Genomic DNA, 20,907 nt, shown 5'->3' with positions numbered 1-20,907 from the left:
CTACGTGCATCCATCTCTTGGGACTGAAGCCCTGGGGTCTCGGAGTTCATCAAGTCACTCAAGTTGGCGAGCATCAGCTCGGAAGAAGCGGGTGATGCGCCCCCTCCCAGCAGCCCAGGGAAAGAGGCGAATTATAATTCAGAATTGCGCCTCTGGAGCTGTTCTTGTCTCTTGCTCCTCCCCCGCCCTCTCCAGTTCCCAGGTCCTCACCCCCCAACCCTTCTCTTTGGTCTCTTATTTACATCTCCCTGATATAGTTCCCGCTTCGATTTTCCCTTCTTTCTCCACTTGTCACGTCTCCTTTCTGACTCTCACTGTTCAAACCTTAACGCCTTTACTCCTCCTACTAATAATGACCAATGACTCCTAGTCGTTGTAAATTCTTCATTGAGCTTTATCAAACTAAGTTAGTTAGAATGATATAGATGCGCAACCAAATTCACAAGCTTTTTTTTTTTTTTTTTTTTTTTTTTTTTTTTTTTTTTTTTTTAAGAAACAAGAACTTGGATGAATGGAAACGCTGACACGTAAAAATTTTATTCTAGGTGATTTAAAACCGGAAGCTTCGAAGTTCTAATCCTCTCTCTTTCCTTCTGGCCAAAACATAGAGCAGCGCTCGTAAAGATTCTTGTTCTCTTTGTATTATTTCTTTAAGAAAATGTTGAGGAGTGGGAAGAGGGAAAAAGAATTTGGACATAAAAAGAGAAGTAATGATACCTAATCTGCAAGTCTAGCTTTTGTTCCCCAAATGTTGCCCTACAAAGCAGTGTGTTTTATTCCTCAAACTTCACAGCCCAGTTTAATACTGAGCTGAAATGTCAGAAGTGCATCATCATAAAGAAGTAAGCTAAGAACGTCTGTCCCTGTAGGAGGACCAAGAAGCGGCAGCGCGCTTTGCTCTGTGGGCTCTTGCCCACCCCCGAGGCCCGCCAACGGCTTTACAAACCGCCTTCTACAAACCTGGTGAAAGTTGTGCGTCTTCCAAATAACAATTGCTGTGATTTGCAAGTTAACCCTTAGTCAACTTTCAGGTTTTGTACTCAAGAAGTGTTCAGCTGTGTAAACTCTTCAGTTTAGTGATTCGAATCGCTGTGCCCACTATTCCTTTAACTTAGAAAAACCTAGTACGGAATGCAGAGAAGATGAGAAAGTGTGAACCTTTGATTAAGGTGGAACATAGCTATTTTTAAAAGGAAAAACAAACCAACAACTGCTTTCTTTATGACTTCCGATCTCACTTCACCAAAGTTCGGATTTGTTCCTGTAAATTTTAACTTCGGGAGCAAATGCCATAAATTGTCAGTTGCAAATTAGCTTTATGCCCCTCTCTCTTTCTGGGACACTGAACATTATTTTCCTTCCCTTAAGTTCTGAAATATTTCAAACCTTGGCTTCACAATGTAATTTCCCAAGTGCTTGTGATTATTTCAGCTACTCTCCATCTATCTACCACTTTGTTCACCAGACTCTCACGTTGTCCTAACAGACAGCGTCATTGGCATCACTTGATGTCACTGAAATGGGAAAATCCACTTTCCTGCCTGAATTTCTGATTTTCGAAGAGGTAGCCAAAGTTAAGCTTAGGAGCAAGAGCAGGAAGCTGCCTTCACTTCTGGGTTATGAACATGAGACTTTGGCTGCAGATGAAGGGAAAGAAAAAAACAACCCACCGCTGGTTATTCCCATACTGCATTTTAATCCTGAAATCTGGATATGAAAATTGAAATTGTTTGATGTATGAGGAGACGTTATCTAATTAGGGCGTAAGAAATTTAATCTTTCCAGCAGGCAGGTCATATAATTAATGTTAATTTAACGCTCAAATTCTCAGTCATTAATTTTTATTCTCTTAAATGTAGTTTGGCAGGGGCCTCTGGTTCATGGCAATGGAACTGACTAGATGTAAGAGCACACTTGGTCTTCGTAGTAAATGACTCCAGGCCCCCCTGTCCCAATAACAAGCTCACATCATGTATGCATTATTAAGCTGTGTAATTGAATGGTCCATAGTTTGCATATCAGACTATTAAAATAATGTGTTTTGCTTTTCTTTGAACACGTAATGTTGAAGCCTTAGCGAATATTTGGTGATTCTGATAATTACCACCAAATTACTGCAAATGTTCTCTTCATTAAACTGATTTCTTTCAAGCCTTTTTAAAAATGTGACTACCATTATAAATTAAGTGACATTTTTCAAAGTTATTTAAACTTATAACAAAAAAGAAAGAAAAAGAAATAAAGCTACCTCTGCCAGGGAAAGAAGGGAAAAAATTTCATCTCAGGGGGCAGAGAGGGAGATACTTGTCATAATAGCTCCTCAAATTAATGGCTTCTGCAAGCCCTAAATTTGTGTTTTTCAGAGGTATGAGAATAATTTCTGAAGATAGGTGGCTAGAGGGAGAGAGAGGGTAGGAAAAGAATTTAGAATTGTGGATGTTACCTTAGCATCTAAACTTCACTATATGGGACAGCAGAGAGAATGAATAAGAGAGTATAATTACTGACCTTTCATTCTGGTGCAGTTATCTTGTCCCAAGAAAAAGAAAAAGAAAAAAAGAAAAAAAAGAACTTTGAATTTCTATTATTCAGGTGCCAATCTGCATTCCTTTTCATTCCTAGGCTACATTTTCCCATTCACAGACCTCCAGCCCACCCCAGGACACTATCAAAATCTAATAGTTCACAGTCAAACAAGTATTTCATTTTCTTGCAATAGTGAGCTATACAACTAATAAAATCTTAAATACTCTTCATTAGAACATCCCCTCACCATTACATATTAAAACTTGTCTATTTTGCCAGTATAACAAAAGAAAAACACTACTACAAAAATGTGTATTTAAACTAAACGTATTTGCATCTCCACTACTTTACAACAAAGTTTTCCTTTGAAATACTGTTTTGTAAAGTCCTCTTCTTAAGAAACCACACTGCTGTTGAATTGTTCTTAGAGTCTGCTGCTGCTTAGGTGATTTTATAAATCCGAGAGGTCTCTCTTTATTAAACAGAATGATTTCTCCGTGCCCAGGCACTCACTGATTCCATCCACTACCCAAGTACATCTAGTTTCTGGGAATTGATTTGGTCTTTCTGGAGGAGAAAGAGAAAGAGATGGAGAGAGAAACAAACACACACACACACACACACACACACACACACACACAAACACACACACACATTGAGAGAGAGACAGAGAGACAGAGAAAAAAGACAGAGAGAAAGAGAGACAGAGACAGAGACAGAGAGACAGAGAGACAGAGACAGAAAGAGAGAGAGAGTCTTTATAGCTAATTTTGTAGATGCTATACAGTAAAACTGTATGACTTTGTCCTGAGATTGCAGGGCATTTTTTTTTCATTTCTTCCTCCTTTCCCTTTTCCCTCTCTTCTTGAGCCCCTGGCCAGCTCTGAGGGAGGCTGTTGGCAAGCCCTGGGTTGCACTTTTATTTTGGTTGGGAGGGGTAAAAGCTGCTCCCAGGGACTGAGAGAAAGCTGAGGGAGGCGAACTGAGCCCTACTGTTTGGTTTTTCCTCCTCACTATAGCAACCAAAGGCATCTTGACAAAAATGCACCCTCCCTGGACAATGGCCCGGCCTTCTTGTTTGCTGCACTCTTCTTCCTCCTCCAAATCACAGCCAAGATGGACCATTGGTACTTTGAAAACGTTTAACCATCTCCACCTTCTCCCCTTTCCCAAAGGGGAACCCCAAGGAGTCCATTCTACTTTTTGAAAATAATTTTACACTACAGCGGTCCTTTGGGTACTGCTGTGGAGATCAGTCCGGACTCTGAAGGACACACACACACACACACACACACACACACACACACACACACACACACACAGAGAGAGAGTAAGGCAAAGCAATAGAAGCTTTCTGCCTGAGCTCAGTATATCCTTAAGCCAAGACTCCAATTTGGTTGTGTGATTATATGTGTGTTTGTATACTTCTGTGTGTACACCAAAAAGTCCTTCTGGCACCCTCCACTATTATCCTTGGAGAGCAAATAAATAAATAAATAAATGAAAATAAAAACATAAAGCAAGAAGCAGGATTTTTTTTTCTCCCCTGAAACAATAATGAGCCCCTAAACCATGGTTGTATGATCTCTTATTTTATTTTCTTTTCTCATCCTTACAAGGTTAATTAAGTTCCCTTCAGGAACTGAGCACAGCGGCTATTCATTATTCTCTCACTCTGACCTAGGGCATTAATACGATCAGGCCCATGACTTGGCCGTGTCATGTTTTCATATTTTGCATTTAATGCTCCTTCCGTCTACCCAAGATTATCATCTAAAACTCCCTAGGAAGGGATAAGAGAGAATGTTCTGTTTCAACCTTCAGAAATCTCTTTTCCTTCTCTCTTTCCCTTTCTCATTTTAAGTCCATTTAAATATATATATATATTGTTGTATACACTTATAATACATGCATGTGTGCTATATTACACATTTGTCTATTTAATATTCAACCTTAACTTTCTATTGGCCAAAAGCCTTTATCATCTCAAAAACATTTAAAGGTGTCTAGAGGCAATGAGGGCTAGGAGAACATATAAGATGTTCCAATTCTAGGGCTAATATCACTCTTTCTGTACTCAGAAGGAGACATAGTATATCTTCGAAGTCTTTTCTCTTGGTCACTCTTCAGGTGTTCCTGGGACATTTCTGACAGAACATTAAGTACAATCATTTGTTTTTAGAAGGGGAAGAGGGGAGTCAGATTAAGGTATCTTGTATTTTCCTAAGAGACTAGAAAGACATCAAAACTCCAATCTGATCAAGAAGGAAGAATTCTCCTCTCCTTCTAAGGAAATAGAATCAGATATAAAACCTTTGGATTTTATGAGTTTATTGACAAAGGAGAGGGTCAGTGGATGAGATATATGTAGAGGCACATAAATATGATTATAGAGATATACTATGTAAAACTGATACTAATGGGTTTGGGTTTTTTCCCCATAGAATACTACTGGATAGTAGCAAAAGATTGAAGATTGGGGACAGGGGTTCTGTAGTTGAAAGATGGAATTTAATTCACTATATCTCCAAACACTTTAGTTCTAAGAAAGATTTCCGTTCAAATCACTTTAATGTATCAAAGAGTTATCATCCCCTCTTGTAGGCTAGCAATTCACCTGCTTTAAGTCCAGAAGAAACTTTCTTTAAGCTCCATTGTTGGGAGGTCATTTGACAGTAAGTCCTTTGTAAACAAAATTGCATGAAGCCTAACTCTGTACCACCAATTGCATCTTGTACTCTGAGACTTCAATGTAAACAAGCTATGTTAACTCTTAGTAGAATTTATCTCACAGACTGATGGAATTTGTCCTTCATGCCTCCCCCATACACAAGACAATATGATTTCACCACTCAAAATTTAGCAGTATTCCTTTGATAAATTACTCAAAGTAATCCCTGAAACAGCTAAGTCTAACTAGCTGACGTTGTGTTAGAAGTCTTCAGAGCGGTATCTGTCTATAAAATATTCACTTGTGGACTACAAAGAGTGGATCAGTTTTAATGACAAGATTCAGAACTAGGAGGATGAAGGGAAAAGATTAATATCCGTAAATTCAAATAATTTCATTTCAAATATGGACCTTAGATCATTATATCTCACTAGTTTAAGTAGGGATAAAGATAAAATAAAATAGTTATCCTATGAAAACTGGACAAAAGAATGTAATTACAAGAAATGTAGAAATAGGAAAACTACTACTAACTTTTAGGCAACTTTGTCTTAACTAGATAGTGGAGGAAACACAATATGCATACACAGGGAACTGTTCTGTAGAGTGTAACATAAATATAGAAAATCCACATAAAATATTGGTCTTATATCAGGCACTAATAAGCTACTGCATCATTACACTTATTAATTTTCTCTCATTTTGTTTTTATTTCTCAATTAAATGTTTTATTATATCAATGAGAAGCAGAGGCAACTTGCAAGAATTGTTTTCCAGTCATCTTATAAATGCATCCCTGATGCTGCAACTCTTGGAGCTTGAAGGCAGTTTTCATTAAAGCAGCCAGCTGCCTCTTTGTGTGGAATGGATGTTTAAAGCAATCGTTGTGAAGCCTGAGCCTCAGTTTTGTCCTTCTGTAGGCCCTTAGCATTTAAGTTCCATTCATGCAATGGAGCTCTCCTTCAAATCCAGCGTCTGTGAGCGAGAGATGGAGGGACCCACAGAAAGGGCAGAATTGAATGGCTCACACAGAAAAGGTTAAAAAGGGAACTAAGATCAAAACAACTTACACCACGATGGTTACTGGTTACATTAAACGTATCCTAGACAAAATCCTTTCATTTCATCTGAAAAGCTGTAGTCAGGCTTACTCCCCTAGGACCAAATTCCTTGTTAGAAAAGATTTCTCCCTTTTTGTCTTCTAGTAAAATGTTCCTGTTTCTTTTATCCTAAGACCAAGTCAGAGGGTAACTATTTCACCTCAGTGTTAGTAGTTGTCTTCTTACTCAACTCAATATGTGCAAACCTTTGGCCTTGATTTCTTGTGCTAACCCCATCGTCTTTGATGTAGGTATGTATATATGTACGTTTATGAATAACACACATAACTACACAGTAATTATAATTTATACATACTGCTTTGTGCTAGAGTTTGTGGCTAGTTTATAATATATTACATCATGTATATATGTGAGGACTGAGTATAGCTAAGTGTGGACTAAAACAATCAGCAAGGACTTTCAGATAAGCTCCAAGAGAATAATCATAGGTGCTGTTCACAAAAGAAACGTGAGTGTGTGTATGTGCAATATGTGGAAGTCTCCTTGGCGTAAGTAAAGTTTGCCGGGTTATTTTCACGTCAATAAATCCAGAATCATAGGATTAAGTTCAGCCCACCCTCATTTTAGTTCAGAAAATCAACACAGTTGAATCCACTAACAGAACCAAAGAAAGAGAACTGCAATCTGCAGAGAGCAAGAACAGCTCTCTTCCATGACAGTTTTCATAGGCTCAGTCTTGACCTTGCCACCCTCGAAGGCAGGTCTGCAACTCAAGGATGTGCTGTTATCCCCACCTCCCACCTGGGAGAGAAAGCTGCGTTTAAGACCCGCCGGGATGTGTGTGTGTGTGTGTATATATATATATATATATATATATATATATATATATATATATATATATATATATATATATATATATATATATATATATATATATATATGTATAAATGTTCTTGGATAGCTGTACTGGAATGAAGGAGATATCAAGGAGCCTTGTCAGTTCAAAGCATTTTAGGGTTGTTTGAAAATCCTCTCCACGTCAAAATAAGCAGCCCTAGTATTTGAACAGCTGCTTTGAACAGAGAAAAGGGCTGAGTTGAATCAAAACACTGCAGTGTCTGCCCGAGACACCGCATCACCTTCAACCTGCTTTTATATGGGCAGAGAAAGGAAAGAAAGGCGAGTTGAAACCTCTAATCCAGCAGGGTCAGTCACCAAAGAAAGGGGACACATGACTGTCTCTTTCACATCCCGGGTTCCGTGGCACTATTAGATCACCCCCCATTTGGGGGCTAAAACTGCAATAAGTATAGGTTAGGAGAACCCCAGAGGGTAGCAACATCAAGAGCTTGGCTGCTGGGGGTTCCCTCCGCTGGGGAGAGAGAGAGAGAGCAGTGTGAAGGATGCTTAAGAAACAGTATTAATGACAAGGCTAACCAGGATGATGATGATGGGGCTGGGAAGGCGGAGCCTGCATCTCTTCCGAATCCACAGTTCGCAAGACGCCCTTGGTGCTCTCAGCCGTACATAGGGATGTAGAGATTGTTAATTTAATTTAGGAGGCTGTGAGGTTTCCACCGGCTCCCTAGTTTGATGATTGCACGATTAATACTGAGGCCCGATATCCTACTGATATGTTAGGTATTTTAAAAAGCTGACTGGAAGACCATGATATTGTCCAGTTTTAAACCAATCTTTTTTTTTTTTTTTCTTTTCTGTCTGCTTGCAAAATGTGCGGGGGGAGGAAGGAAGGGGAGAAGGGAAAAGAAAGGAGAAAAGAGCTAGAAGAAGCTTGTGAAGTTCCTGGTGCTGCAGCTTTCAGATCAATAATCGCTAGTGAGGTTTCCTCATAGGCAGATCTAATTGTTGATATTCAGTCCCCGCCCACGCCCTAACAGGCATCCCTCCAGCCCACTACAAGCTGGAAGAGAGCGTCAACCGCACTAGTTCAGGCACTTGGTTAGAAAAAGCGGGAGAACAGAGGACCGAGGGGAAGGAAGCCGAGATGGGGGTAGCTGCGACTTAGGAGGGGGGAGGAGAAAAGGGAACGGACACCTAGAGGACTAGGAGTTACGCTACCTCCTTGAAAGAGTCAACTTTAGCTCTTCTTCCGCACCCTGGAGGTTGATTACTTAGTCCTTTCTTTCGAATGCCCAGAGGTGTATTTAAAAAGCTCTACCTTCTCAAATATTATTCCACATACCAAAATATGTAAGGAAAGGAGAAATTTAATCCAGCGGCAAGGCGGAGGAAGAGTGCGGGATCGACCTAGGTTGGGGTTGAAGGGGAAAGAGGGGAAAAGGAACTAAGAAGAGACGTAGAACCTGGCTCTTTCTTACAGCTGTACCCTTTGGCGCCCCTGGACTCTGCGTTCCGCGGTCGCGAATTCTCTTCTCCCGGCTGCTGGTGCTGGAGACGGCAGCTGGACTGTAGCTGCAGCAGCCGCAGCTTGCATGCTGGGGGGGGATGAGTGGGTTCAGAGCGTAGGGTGAACTGAAGCTTATTGCTCTAGCTCCAAGTGGATAGGCAAAAGGAAAAAAGGGTACTACAGCAGTATGTAGGGGTTTTTTGTTTTTGTTTTTGGTTTTGGTTTGTTTTTTTTTTTTTTTGGGGGGGAGAAATAATCAAAGTGGAAGACAGAGAAGAAGGTGGGGAAGTCACTAACACGATAGGAGTTGGCCTCTCTTCCAGCTAGGAGCAGAAAAGGGCACAAGTACCCGGTAGAGTTTCGCTGTTAAAAAAAAAATTATTGCCGTTTGGGCTAAAGAAGGCAAAATTAACCCAGATAAATATCTGATCTTTCCTTAGCGAGTCCTAACTTGGCTCCCTTGATACGAACCTAGTGCTGCTGAGAATAGGAGAGTTTCCCTTCCACGATCCATTGTGCGTGTATGTGTTCGCCTGGTCGCGTGTATATATGAGCTGGCCCCACCCCCAACCCATTTCATACACAAACACACGTACACACTCAAAAACATAGAACACGTGGAAAATTTGCAGCCAGACCGCCCTGCCGTAGTGGTTAAACGTAGTAATTTATAAACTCAACCATTCCCAGAAGAACGCTGCCTCTCGTTAGTAATGATAAATTCTCCAGTCCACTCCACTGGGCTATTTCCAGTAAGATGCTTCGAGACGGAGAACCATTCCCCTGGAGCAGTTTATCCGGCTCCTAACTCAGGGACAAGAGCCACTTCCGGCGTCTTCACCACTTGTGCACAAGGGACTAAGATCACTTTCTCCCTAGGTCTTTCTTCCTCCCTTCAGTCTGCAACTTTACATATATATAATATATAGAGAGAGAGAGCCATTGTGGTGTATGATTTATTGATATTACCGAGTCTCTCCAAGATGGGAAATTGTAGCAACATTAAATCTATGGAAATAAAACTTTCAGGATCGGCAAAATCTCCACCCACTGTGATTTCTGGACGAGGCTGGCACCTGCTTCTAAATTAGTCTGGAAATTAACTAAGATGCTCTAGTCCCCCGACTCAGCAGTAGCAACCGTGGTTAGGACGATACAATGCCTTGTGGTTTGCGCTTTGAATTTGCTGGAGACGGAGCAGGACTTGGCCAGATAGTGATCCAAGTATTAAACTATGAACCTGAACAAAAGTTTTTAGATTTCTTCCTATCTACTCTTTTCCCCACACATACATATTCCTATTCAGTTCTATTATTAAAGTATCCAACGAAGTTACAAAGAAAAGCTCCAGAGACGAAAATGATTGGTTAATGTTAAGAACGTTTGGAAATATTCAGAACTAGAAGTTTCCCCCGAGCGATTCACATTACCTTTAGAAGAGGACGAAGAATGGTGTACTCTGCCGACCCACTCTTGCAATTCCACCACCTCTAAGGAGGGAGTTTTCCCACCCCGTAACTTAAGTTTTCAAACCAAAGGCTGTGCGTGTACTCCAGAATTGCGTACACGTATATGAATCTGACAGCGTAGGACATTCTAAGAGATATTAACATCAGAACATCACTGTGTGGCAAAATCTAAGCCCAGACAGCAACACCATCGGGACTTCACCACAGTCCCCTGCTTAGCCAGTCAGGACTCTCAATTCTCTCTTGGTGTTTGGTAGTTCCCAGGAGCAGGTGGAAGTGAGTGAATGGAGAGGGAATAAAACTGGATCTGTTAACCTTGAAAAGGCACAGTCCACGAGGGAGAGAAGTACTCGGAGATACAGGGAGACAGACAGACAGACAGACTTTTCCGGAGCAAAGGAATTCAAAGATGAGCAATATGAGCATCAAAATGACTGACCCAAGAGAATGTTGAGCAGCCCTTCACACTGCACAGGAATTGTTGCAACAGGAATCTAGCCAAGACTCCTCTTGGTACTAGGTTTGAAAGTCTAACGGTGTTTTCAATGAGATGTGCGTGTGTGTATATGTGTGTGTGGTTGTGTGTGTGTGTGTGTGTGTGTGTGTGTGTGTGTGTTGGGGGAGAAGAGTCTGCGCGCGCGCGTGTCCCCTACAGGAACAAGAACTGGGCTTCCTCTAGTTCAGTACAACCCGGCCTTCGTCCTGCCTCCTCTACTCCTTCACAAATTTTCTACTGGGAAGGAGGCGTGAACCCCATCTTCCAGTTCTTCCATGTGGCCTCAGTTGACTAGAGCGCTGGGTCTACCCTCCCGCCCCGCTTCTCCGCTCGTTGGAAACAGATGGGGGGCGGGGCCCACCAAAGAGGAGGTAGACGCGGCTAGGGGTGGGAGGGGGAGAAATCAGAATAAGGAGAGAGGGAGGGAGAGAAGACAGGAGGAGAGGCGGGGAAATGGGGGAGGGGTAAAGATGTTGTCCAATCACCTCAGCCATCCCGGGCGGTTGCTAATGGTATCCACGTAAATCAAAAGGTGCAGAACCAATGGAAAGGGGTGGTGGGGGCGGGGCCCGGGCGCGTGCCGCTGCGAGCCAGAGCTGCCAAGAGAGCGGGAGAGGGAGAGAGAGAAAGCTGGAGAGAGAGAGAGGGTAGAGAGCGGAGCGAGCAAGGGAGAGAGAGAGAGAGAGAGGGAGGGAGAGGAGGAGAAAGAGAGAGGAAGGGAGGGAGGAAGGGAGGGAGGAAGAGAAGGAGAGAAGCTGGAGCAGCAGCAGCAATAGCAGTAGCAGCCTCAGCAGGCGTCGGAGCAGGCGTCGGAGCATCAGGCGGCAGGGGGGTGGGGGGAAGAGAAAAGAGAGAGGGAGAGGGAGCCCGAGGCGAAAAAGTAACTGTCAAATGCGCGGCTCCTTTAACCGGCGAGATCAGTCCGGCTCCGAGAGTCATGGCGACCGCAGCGTCTAACCACTATAGCCTGCTCACCTCCAGCGCCTCCATCGTGCACGCCGAGCCGCCGGGCGGCATGCAGCAAGGCACTGGAGGATACCGAGAGGCGCAGAGCCTGGTGCAGGGCGACTACGCCGCGCTGCAGAGCAACGGGCACCCGCTCAGCCACGCTCACCAGTGGATCACCGCGCTGTCCCACGGTGGCGGCGGCGGAGGCGGCGGCGGAGGAGGAGGCGGCGGGGGCGGGGGCGGCGGCGGGGGCGGTGGAGACGGCTCCCCTTGGTCCACTAGCCCCCTGGGCCAGCCGGACATCAAACCCTCGGTGGTGGTACAGCAACCGGGGCGTGGAGACGAGCTTCACGGGCCAGGATCCCTGCAGCAGCAGCAACAACACCAGCAGCAGCAGCAACAGCAGCAGCAGCAGCAGCAGCAACAGCAACAGCAGCAGCGGCCGCCGCATCTGGTACACCACGCCGCCAACCATCACCCGGGGCCCGGGGCATGGAGGAGCGCGGCTGCAGCGGCTCACCTCCCTCCCAGTATGGGAGCGTCCAACGGGGGCTTGCTCTACTCGCAGCCCAGCTTCACGGTGAACGGCATGTTGGGCGCTGGGGGCCAGCCCACGGGGCTCCATCACCATGGCCTACGGGACGCCCACGACGAGCAGCACCACGGGGAACACCACCCGCACCCGCATTCCCACCCGCATCAGCAACCCCCGCCCCCGCCCCCGCCCCCGCAGGGCCCTCCAGGTCACCCAGGGCCCCACCACGATCCACACTCGGATGAGGACACGCCGACCTCGGATGACCTGGAGCAGTTCGCCAAGCAGTTCAAGCAGCGACGGATCAAACTGGGATTTACCCAAGCGGACGTAGGACTGGCTCTGGGTACCTTGTACGGGAACGTGTTTTCGCAGACCACCATCTGTAGGTTCGAGGCCCTGCAGCTGAGCTTCAAGAACATGTGCAAGCTGAAGCCTTTGTTGAACAAGTGGTTGGAGGAGGCGGACTCGTCCTCGGGCAGTCCCACCAGCATAGACAAGATCGCAGCCCAAGGGCGCAAGCGGAAAAAGAGGACCTCCATCGAGGTGAGCGTCAAGGGGGCTCTGGAAAGCCATTTCCTCAAATGTCCCAAGCCCTCGGCCCAGGAGATCACCTCCCTGGCGGACAGCTTACAACTGGAGAAGGAGGTGGTGAGAGTTTGGTTTTGTAACAGGAGACAGAAAGAGAAAAGGATGACTCCTCCGGGAGGGACTCTGCCGGGAGCCGAGGATGTATACGGGGGGAGTAGGGACACGCCACCACATCACGGGGTGCAAACTCCAGTCCAGTGAACTCTTTTTTGGGGGGAGGGGGAAGTACGAGGAGATTGCTCGCCCCTTTCCTTACCCACTTCCCAACCCCATTGTTCCCTCTTTAACTTCTGATTGTTACTTTTTTAAAAAATCCCCCCAAGGGGAAAAAAGGCAACGAAATCACTGGACTATCCTTTAAAGGGTAGCAGGTGTAACGATGTGTTTTTGACCTTTACAGGCGAGTACCCAGGCAATGAAGTGGAGTGAGTATCTCACACACAGAGGGAAAGAGAAAGAGAGAAAGAAAGAGAGAGAGAGAAAGAGAGGGAGAGAGAGAGAAAGGGAAAGAGAGAGGGGGCGAGGGAGAGATGACAGGCACTGAGATAAATACCTGGCAAAACTAAATTAATTACCAAAAAAATCTGCCAAACCATGATAAACACAATTGCAGTTTCCATCCTGGAATGAAGCTCCATAGCTCGCACATGCTGCCGGTGTTTATTTAATGTGGATTCCCAACGGGAGAGAGGACAAAACAATACACAAATTCTTTGATGTCAACAGTATTTAACCGTAGAAATTTGCACTGCAAGAAAATTGAAGTTTACATGAACCAATTCATGAAAATATCCCCCACCTACCCTATTCCCCACACCCCACAGGTTCACTTTGAAATTGCCTTGTATTTTTTATTCAGCAATGAGAGTTGGCCAGTTTTTGGCAGCTCTTTTGAATATGTTGACCCTTGTTCTCCTTGCTTGTATGTGAACTTTGGTTACCTTCAGCTCCCTTTACATCGGTGTAACGTTTATTTTCTCCTTTTACCAAAGCAAAATGATTGGCTTCATACAAAATAAACAGTTTCCGCTTTCAAGAAAAGTGCATCGTCTCCCCGATTTATCCGAGCCAAGTTCCGAGCCTAGGACAGAAAGTCGAGTCCTCTTTAGATTGCCACCAACAAAGTAAACTTCATTTTCAGGCAGTGTTTGGGGGGGGTGGGGGTGGAGGGAAGAAAAAAGAAAAATCGATACTGAGTGACTGATTGCTTCATTTTAGCAGGCGGGCCCATTGTGAAAGAGCTCCGAGGAAATGTGGAGGTTAAATACATTTCCAGAGTTGTCCAACAGAAAGAGAGTGGCACTTTGAAGAGAACTAGGGAAATATTTGCCCTCAAACACCCCACAGAAAGTTCTCTGCCTTCAATTTTTATAACGTCATCTCAAGGAAATATTTGTGCTGACGACAGCAATTAAACTTGGGAACTCTGAAAAGAGTGAGTGTTTTCATTTAAAAGAAAACAATCCAAGAATGTAATTGTGTATGCATTTATTACCACAAAATACATTTGTGCATACATAGGAGTTCTCTCCGATTTGTGCATTGATCTAATCCGATTTGTGCATTGATCTTATCTTGACTAGCTCAGGTTTTATTTTTCAATTCAAAATGTATCTATCATCCCATTCCTTCTCCTTCCATCATATATAGCACGAAAGGCCAGTCTGATTTGGGAAGCTTTTTTTTCTCTTTCATCGAGGGAGCCAAATTAACTGGGGGAAAAATTGTCATCTTCAGTCCACCTCTTTCTTCCCTTTGTTAATAGATTTAAGTGCTTTTCTTGACCTTCTCTTCATGGAAAATGGTTAACTTTCCTAAAAGCAAAAGACTCTACAGGGAAGTCTCAGAGAAAACTTGAAACTATTAAAAAAAAATAAACATCAATAAACTGTGATGTTACATTTTAAAAAACGTACTTGGCAAAAAGGTCACTAAAAGGAAAAGACTTTTTTATTGCTTTTAATCTAAAAAGGTTTTGTGGTTAGCCATTATTAACTTCTATTTTTTTTTTTTTTTTTAATGAAACTCACTACCATAAAATCACGGTTTGGTTTCCACACTGCAATCAGTAGCCACGGTTAGCTTTTTGTTTGTTTTTATTTTTCAGAGAATATGCTTTTTTAGTGTATTTTCAGATTCCCATGACTATTTGAGTTTCAAAGTTTTGCCAGATAAATAGAGATTTATAATAGGCATTTTAATTTGCCTTTATTGTATTTCCCCAACAATGATCACAGTTATAGGGCACAGAGCTGCTTTGGGGTGCATCAAGCTGCTTGTTCTTTCAGTGTTGGGGACTGGCCCTTGGTGAAGTAATTTAGAGCAGGGCAGATATATCCAATGGTAAAGGGGGGAAATGAACTTTCATAGACTTATTAATGCGTGGGTAAGGTCAGAAGACAAGAGTTCAGAGGATATGTCTGTAGATCCTCTAACTCTTAACAGGTTTTACTAAAACAAAAGTTACCACTGAACCTTACCACAATGTACATATGTTTAATATTTGTCTTTTGAAATGCAGAAATAGTTTAAATGTTTCTTTGTCTATTTTCCTTTTTTTAAAAAAATGCTACCCAGGGAAATATTTTCATATCATTTTTAAGTGGCCTGCCTCAATGTATATTTATTTCTTTTGAAGCAAAAAAGTTCTAGAAACTGGTTTCTTTTTGTTTTGTTTTGTTTTGTTTTGTTTTGTTTTGTTTTGTTTTGTTTTCTGTAGCTCTAAATGAGTAGGTGATCAAAATCTATATGGGATGTATTTTTTTTTTCTTTGGTTCAGTCTCTTCAAGAATACTTTGTTTTGGTACATTTGGTTGTGCTTGTGGGGGAAAAATAAAAACGCAGAGATCCTTATATATTTATGTTAAAGTAATATTTTATTATCTACATAAACAAATGCACAATACCTTCATAGTTTGTTCTAATTATTGAAAAATCTTTATTTTATTTTTAAATATAGTGCCAAATTGCATAGTTCTTAAATTTTAAAGAGGTAAAAATCTAGTCCTTATGCTGAGTTATGTGTAAAACACCTCACTTCCTTTAAACTTCATGAAGTTTTGGAATAAATTTTATGTATTTACTGCCAGATTTCATGTTTATAACTTCCATAGTCTTTTGATAGAGCACAAGTTGTGGTTTCATTTTCCTTCTAAAATATAAACCCAGTACCTGCCAATCATTTTGTTAATATTTCTTCCAAATGATCAGAGAGTTTGAGCTTTCATTCCCTCAATATTTAATGGTCTTACAAACAGGTCATGTGCATTATAAATAGTTAGATACTTATGTATCTCTTTCCAGCTTAGCATCACCCAGTCAGTGTAGAAATGTCTTTGAAAGCATCTTTGAAACTTGGTGGATGTTAAACTCTTCTCACTTCTCTTTTTATAACATAAGAGCTTTCTTTCAGGAAAAAAAATATAACTTATGTAAAAGGGTTATTTTTCTTTTCTCTTTCTTAAGTTATCAAATATGTTTAATAGCAACATATTCCTGAAATCCATGCAACATCACAGTGCTCGACAAGTGTTTATAGTTGTGTCAAATGCATTCTCATGTTAGTTTTACAAAAAGATTAGGGTTTAGCAAAGGTTTACAAGGCAGTATTTATTTAACTTCAGGCAATAAGAAGCCATAAAATAGAAAGGAAAAAAATATATAGAAAAGAAGGATTTTGAGGTGGGTCTGATTATACTATGCCCAGAACAGATATTGTTGTTGTTGTTGTTGTTGTTGTCATCGTCATCATCAATTATATGATGTATGAAGATTCCAAATGAAATGGGGAAGCATTCCGTAAAGAATTTGGTTTTTTAGACTAGTTAGAATTCCAAACTGATTCTTGTTATTTAATAGATATGCTGTTTGTTAAATCCTCTTTGCCTTATTTGGTTGAACAAGTACAATATCTCCTTCGATGGTAGTTTCTGGACTTATTAGATCTGATCATCTTTTCTAATTCCTAGTCAATATTACACAGGTCCCCAACACATACAGCTAAATGATCTTATCAATAGCCTGGCAGAGAAGTGACAGAAAGAAGAAGTGTTTGGTGACTACAGACATGCTGATGGGTAAAATGTTTAAGCTCAGTATGGATTTAAATCCTTGGTCAATATTTCACAGTTTTATGCAGAAAACAAGCAACATCTGCCCTCTGCAGGACATTTTAGTGGACTTTGAGAGGGATCATTTTGTTCCAAACAACAGAGGCATGCTAACTGGAAAACATCACGTGTCAACTGGACAAGGTTTTGTTACTGTTGTTGTTGTTTTTCTTTTTGATGGGCACCTGCCTTTTTCAGACCTGAAAAGGCTACCGCTATTGGATAAATCTTGACTCTAATTTAAGAATCTCTATCAAACTCCAGGCAATAGTGCCTACCAATTTAGGCCATGGCATCTGATTTTAAGTATCAGAATTGTGTTCTCAGAGACCTTGGTATAGCCATAGTAAACAAGCTCTTTCTTTCCCTTGTTTTCCCCTAAATGTTCACAATAGAGGCTGAAAAGGTTTTTGAAGAACACTTTATGTTTTCCTAAACAGAAGTGACTTTTTTTTTTTTTTTAAAGAAAGGAGAGGCAGAAAGGATAATTATGTGAAGTGAAAGAGACCCAGGAAGGTAAGATGAAGGACCACATGGAATCAGTCCTTGTGGATAGTCAGCTCCCATAAAGTGACCTCATTTATATTTCAGATATCAACAACAAAAGCATACTTCTCTTCTCCTTTCCCTCCTATTTCTACCAATGGAGGCCGAAGCCTGCTGGGCAGGAGTTGACTGGTAAAATGATCATGATAAAGATCTTCTTGTCTTGCTCCTTTTTCCTTCAAGAGAAGCAAATGAAGGAGGTGCTGAAGAAACAATGAAAAGGGGGGGAATTATATTCAAGTATATATGTATATATCAGTTCATATATGTGTGTAAACTGAATTATAATTTGCAAGAGCAGCAAGGCGGCAGGCCTCTTTGCTAAGGGACTTTGAGTGGAAGCAGTTATTTTCTCACAACTAGACTTTATGATTTGCCTTTGTTATTTCTTAACCAACCTCCTAATACTGTTTTGACTCTTGCAGCTTAGAAAGGAGATGGAGAGGAAAAACTATTTCTGATACAGAAGGAAAATAAGCTGGGAAAGTTGATGAAGGGGAGGCTGGAGAGAGAAAGAAATTTATTGTATATTTCATGAGCAAGTATACCTTTCAATAAATTGAAAAGGATAGAGGAAAGCAATGGATAAGAAAGAAGTATCTTGAAGTTTCTGCTTGGTAATAGGACATAAAGGTGTCATGTTCATCCAGGTTTCGCATGTTTTCTCAACTCAGGATTTTTACTTAAATAAAAAACGAAACATGAAGTGGGTGAGATGCTGAAATCATGGCTTTCCATCTCCCCCACCCTGGAATCCCCACCCCTCTATTCCTTCAAACAATGCAGAAGTAGCTTAGGACCAGCATTTCAACTAGAAAACCATCAACTTTATTCATGTTTGCTCAATCTCTATTATTTTCATGCCCTCTTATCAAAAGAAAGATTACTGTATTTCTAGTCAATGTCTTTTTATGTAGAATTGGTTTTTGTTTGTTGTTGTTGCGCTTTTGTTTGGTTCCAGGGATAAGCAAATGTTCATTCCGAGAGTATCTTAAGATCATTCATGTGCTTGGTAAAGAGCCAGAGTATTTATTCACTCTCATTTTCTTAATCCTACTTTTTTTTTTCCCCCTACAAGTTGAATCAACTTAATTTTATACTAATTTCACTTTGTCGTAATAAACAACTCTGTTTGCTGAAACTGTTAAAGTCCATCAAAACAGCTCCAATTTCTTTTTTTTATTGTTCCTACAATTCTGATTATTGATAAAATTAAGACATTATTTGCTTAAGAAATGTCTGAGAGGCTATTTCATGCCATTACAAAAATGCACATCTTTCTTAAACTTTATTCCACCCACGTATTTCAGGGCTTTTATAGCTCTTTGTCTAGGGTTTAAGAAAACCTTATATATTCCATTCTCCCAAGCCTAAGACTATACTCGTCAGTGGTTGTGGCTTGTGGTAAACAGCTCCGCGTCCTCAGAATGGATAGCTGTCGTCCAGAAAAGAAAACAAAATATATGCCTCACAAAAGCATATTTTGTCACAGGTTTTAAAAAGAAAGAGGGGAGCATTAGGTCCCCATCTCAGCAATATGAACGAGTCTTTGATTGTTATAAATTGTATATGATTAACTCTCTATGTGCCGCAGGACTGCGATAAATATATCGGTAGGTTAAACTTGAACTCAGCGTCATTTTGGACAGAGATTACATTCTTTCCTCCCACTAATTAATCTTTGCATTTCTTTCTCTTTTTTGGTAAAAAATAAAAATAGAGTTTAAAAACTCAATTATTTGACTATAATACAGCGAGAAAGAAAAGTTGGTATCCATTATCGATAGTCAATTGTAAGGCATTTATCTTTCATTCAAAAATACATTTTCTAAAGCTTGTAGGTTTTTTTCCCCCTCCACAATTGGAAATGTCGTTCCATTAAGAAGAAATTTTATGTGATCTTTTACTCCCATGGTACATGATTTTGAAGCTAATTCTTTACCCTAGTAACTTATTTTTTTTTGTTCCTTTAACAACATATCCCATCATAGTAGAAATTAAGCCTTTGAATTGGGCAACTGGTGAGTTTGTTGAGGGGGCACGAATTCGTGATACCCGATCTTCTTATACAGAGAAGCAAATGAGACTCATCTGCATCACACTGCACATTTCACCTTTGCGCTGAACTAGCTAGCTAAAGTATGCACGTTGAAAGGAAAGCTTAGAGCTTTGCAGTCTCAAGGCCTAAAAGAAAAATAAGGAGACCTTGACCAAAGGCTGGTTATTTCCTGTATTTTCACTTCTCGGCATATTTTTTCGGACATTCTTCAAGCCAGGTTCAATAGTTTTAGACAGAAGCATTTGAAAGCTTTGCTACTTACTTTTCTGTACCCTGGATTCAGAGCCCTTGGGGGAAGGAGAAAGTGAGTGGGACTCTTCATTGGTGTTGTATTGGACCACAAAGCAGGTTGGTTTTTGAATATGCATTTATTTGGTGTTAGGCTTAAGTTTAGAAAAGTGTGATTTGGCTAGAGTCTTGATTCTAATGATTACACCAAGACCAAGGTTTAAAGGAAGGAATGAGAGATGAAGTGGAGAGGGGTTGAGAAAGAGGGTAGGTAGACTTCAGTTATTTGTCCTACTTCTAGGAAAGCATCTCAAAGCTAAGAAGTTTGCAAGAGCAAGCTTTTTTTTTTTTTTTTTTTTTTAAGTGAGAGTACTTGTTGGACCTGGTAACTGTTACAGGTGGAGCTTACTTACATGGGGTGAGGAAGAGAAGAAGTAGGTCTATACAAAAAAACAAAAACCTTTTTCCTCTGGATCCAGGAGCATTCCCTTTACCATATCCTACTAAGGGACTTTGAAGCTGAATATAATGAAGGAATCAACTGGCACAGATGAACAAAAGGAAGTGTATCAGAAAAGCAAAACGCCAGATTGAGGTGATAGATATAGAAGGCAAATGATTCCCTTTAAAATGAAACTTAAGGGCTGGGATAAGGAGCACCACTGTGAAGTGACAACCATAATTTAGGAAAGAAGGCAATATTCCTTCTAAGATGCTAGATGAATTTCAAAATGAGCTTTCCTAAGCCCTGCAAGTTTTCTACAAGCATTTCTTTTCTCAGACTCTTCTATGAAAAGTTCAAAGGAACCAAACTGGAAATTGAAAAACAGAGAAGGATCCCAGAAACTAGCCACTTTTGGCTTCCTGTGAAATTGTTCTAATTTTTAAGCAAGTGAAAAATCAGTGTTTGGAGAGAAAGCAAAATTAGGTTAATTCCTCCCTATTTGGCATTCTAAGGGCTAAGGTAAGATACTATCCTGAACCATTTAAGTTTATGTAAGCTAATTGGCTATGATAAAGAAATATCCTGGGACCCAGGAGAAGATATTAGGTATTTTTGGAACCACCGTTTTGGCCTGAACAATTCACTAGATCCCACGGATTGACAATAGGGCTTTGGTTGGTTAAAGAAAACCACACAGTTTAGAAAGAATTTGGATCTGGAGAATTCATTAAAGAAATTTAATGTGGACAGCCCCAAAGGATAGAATGAGAAGAAGCTAAGTTCTTAAATTATTCCTAGGCCACAGTTTGTTAAATAAAACTCAGACAAATGTATAGTTTCTAATAGATGTTCATA

General features: G+C 41.2%; 1 protein-coding gene across 1 annotated transcript; it reads left to right on the top strand.

Annotated features, from left to right (window-relative positions):
* Positions 1-11,239: 11,239 nt before the first annotated feature.
* Positions 11,240-19,957, top strand: POU3F2 (POU class 3 homeobox 2). Its single transcript, XM_074310236.1, has one exon. It carries the CDS (start codon positions 11,529-11,531, stop codon positions 12,864-12,866), a length of 1,338 nt encoding a protein of 445 aa, XP_074166337.1. The 5' UTR covers positions 11,240-11,528; the 3' UTR covers positions 12,867-19,957.
* The last annotated feature ends 950 nt before the right edge of the window (positions 19,958-20,907 follow it).

The sequence above is a fragment of the Sminthopsis crassicaudata genome, chromosome 4, assembly GCF_048593235.1.
Source record: "Sminthopsis crassicaudata isolate SCR6 chromosome 4, ASM4859323v1, whole genome shotgun sequence".
NCBI lineage: Eukaryota > Metazoa > Chordata > Mammalia > Dasyuromorphia > Dasyuridae > Sminthopsis > Sminthopsis crassicaudata.
This window is presented reverse-complemented; position numbering and strand designations above follow the sequence as displayed.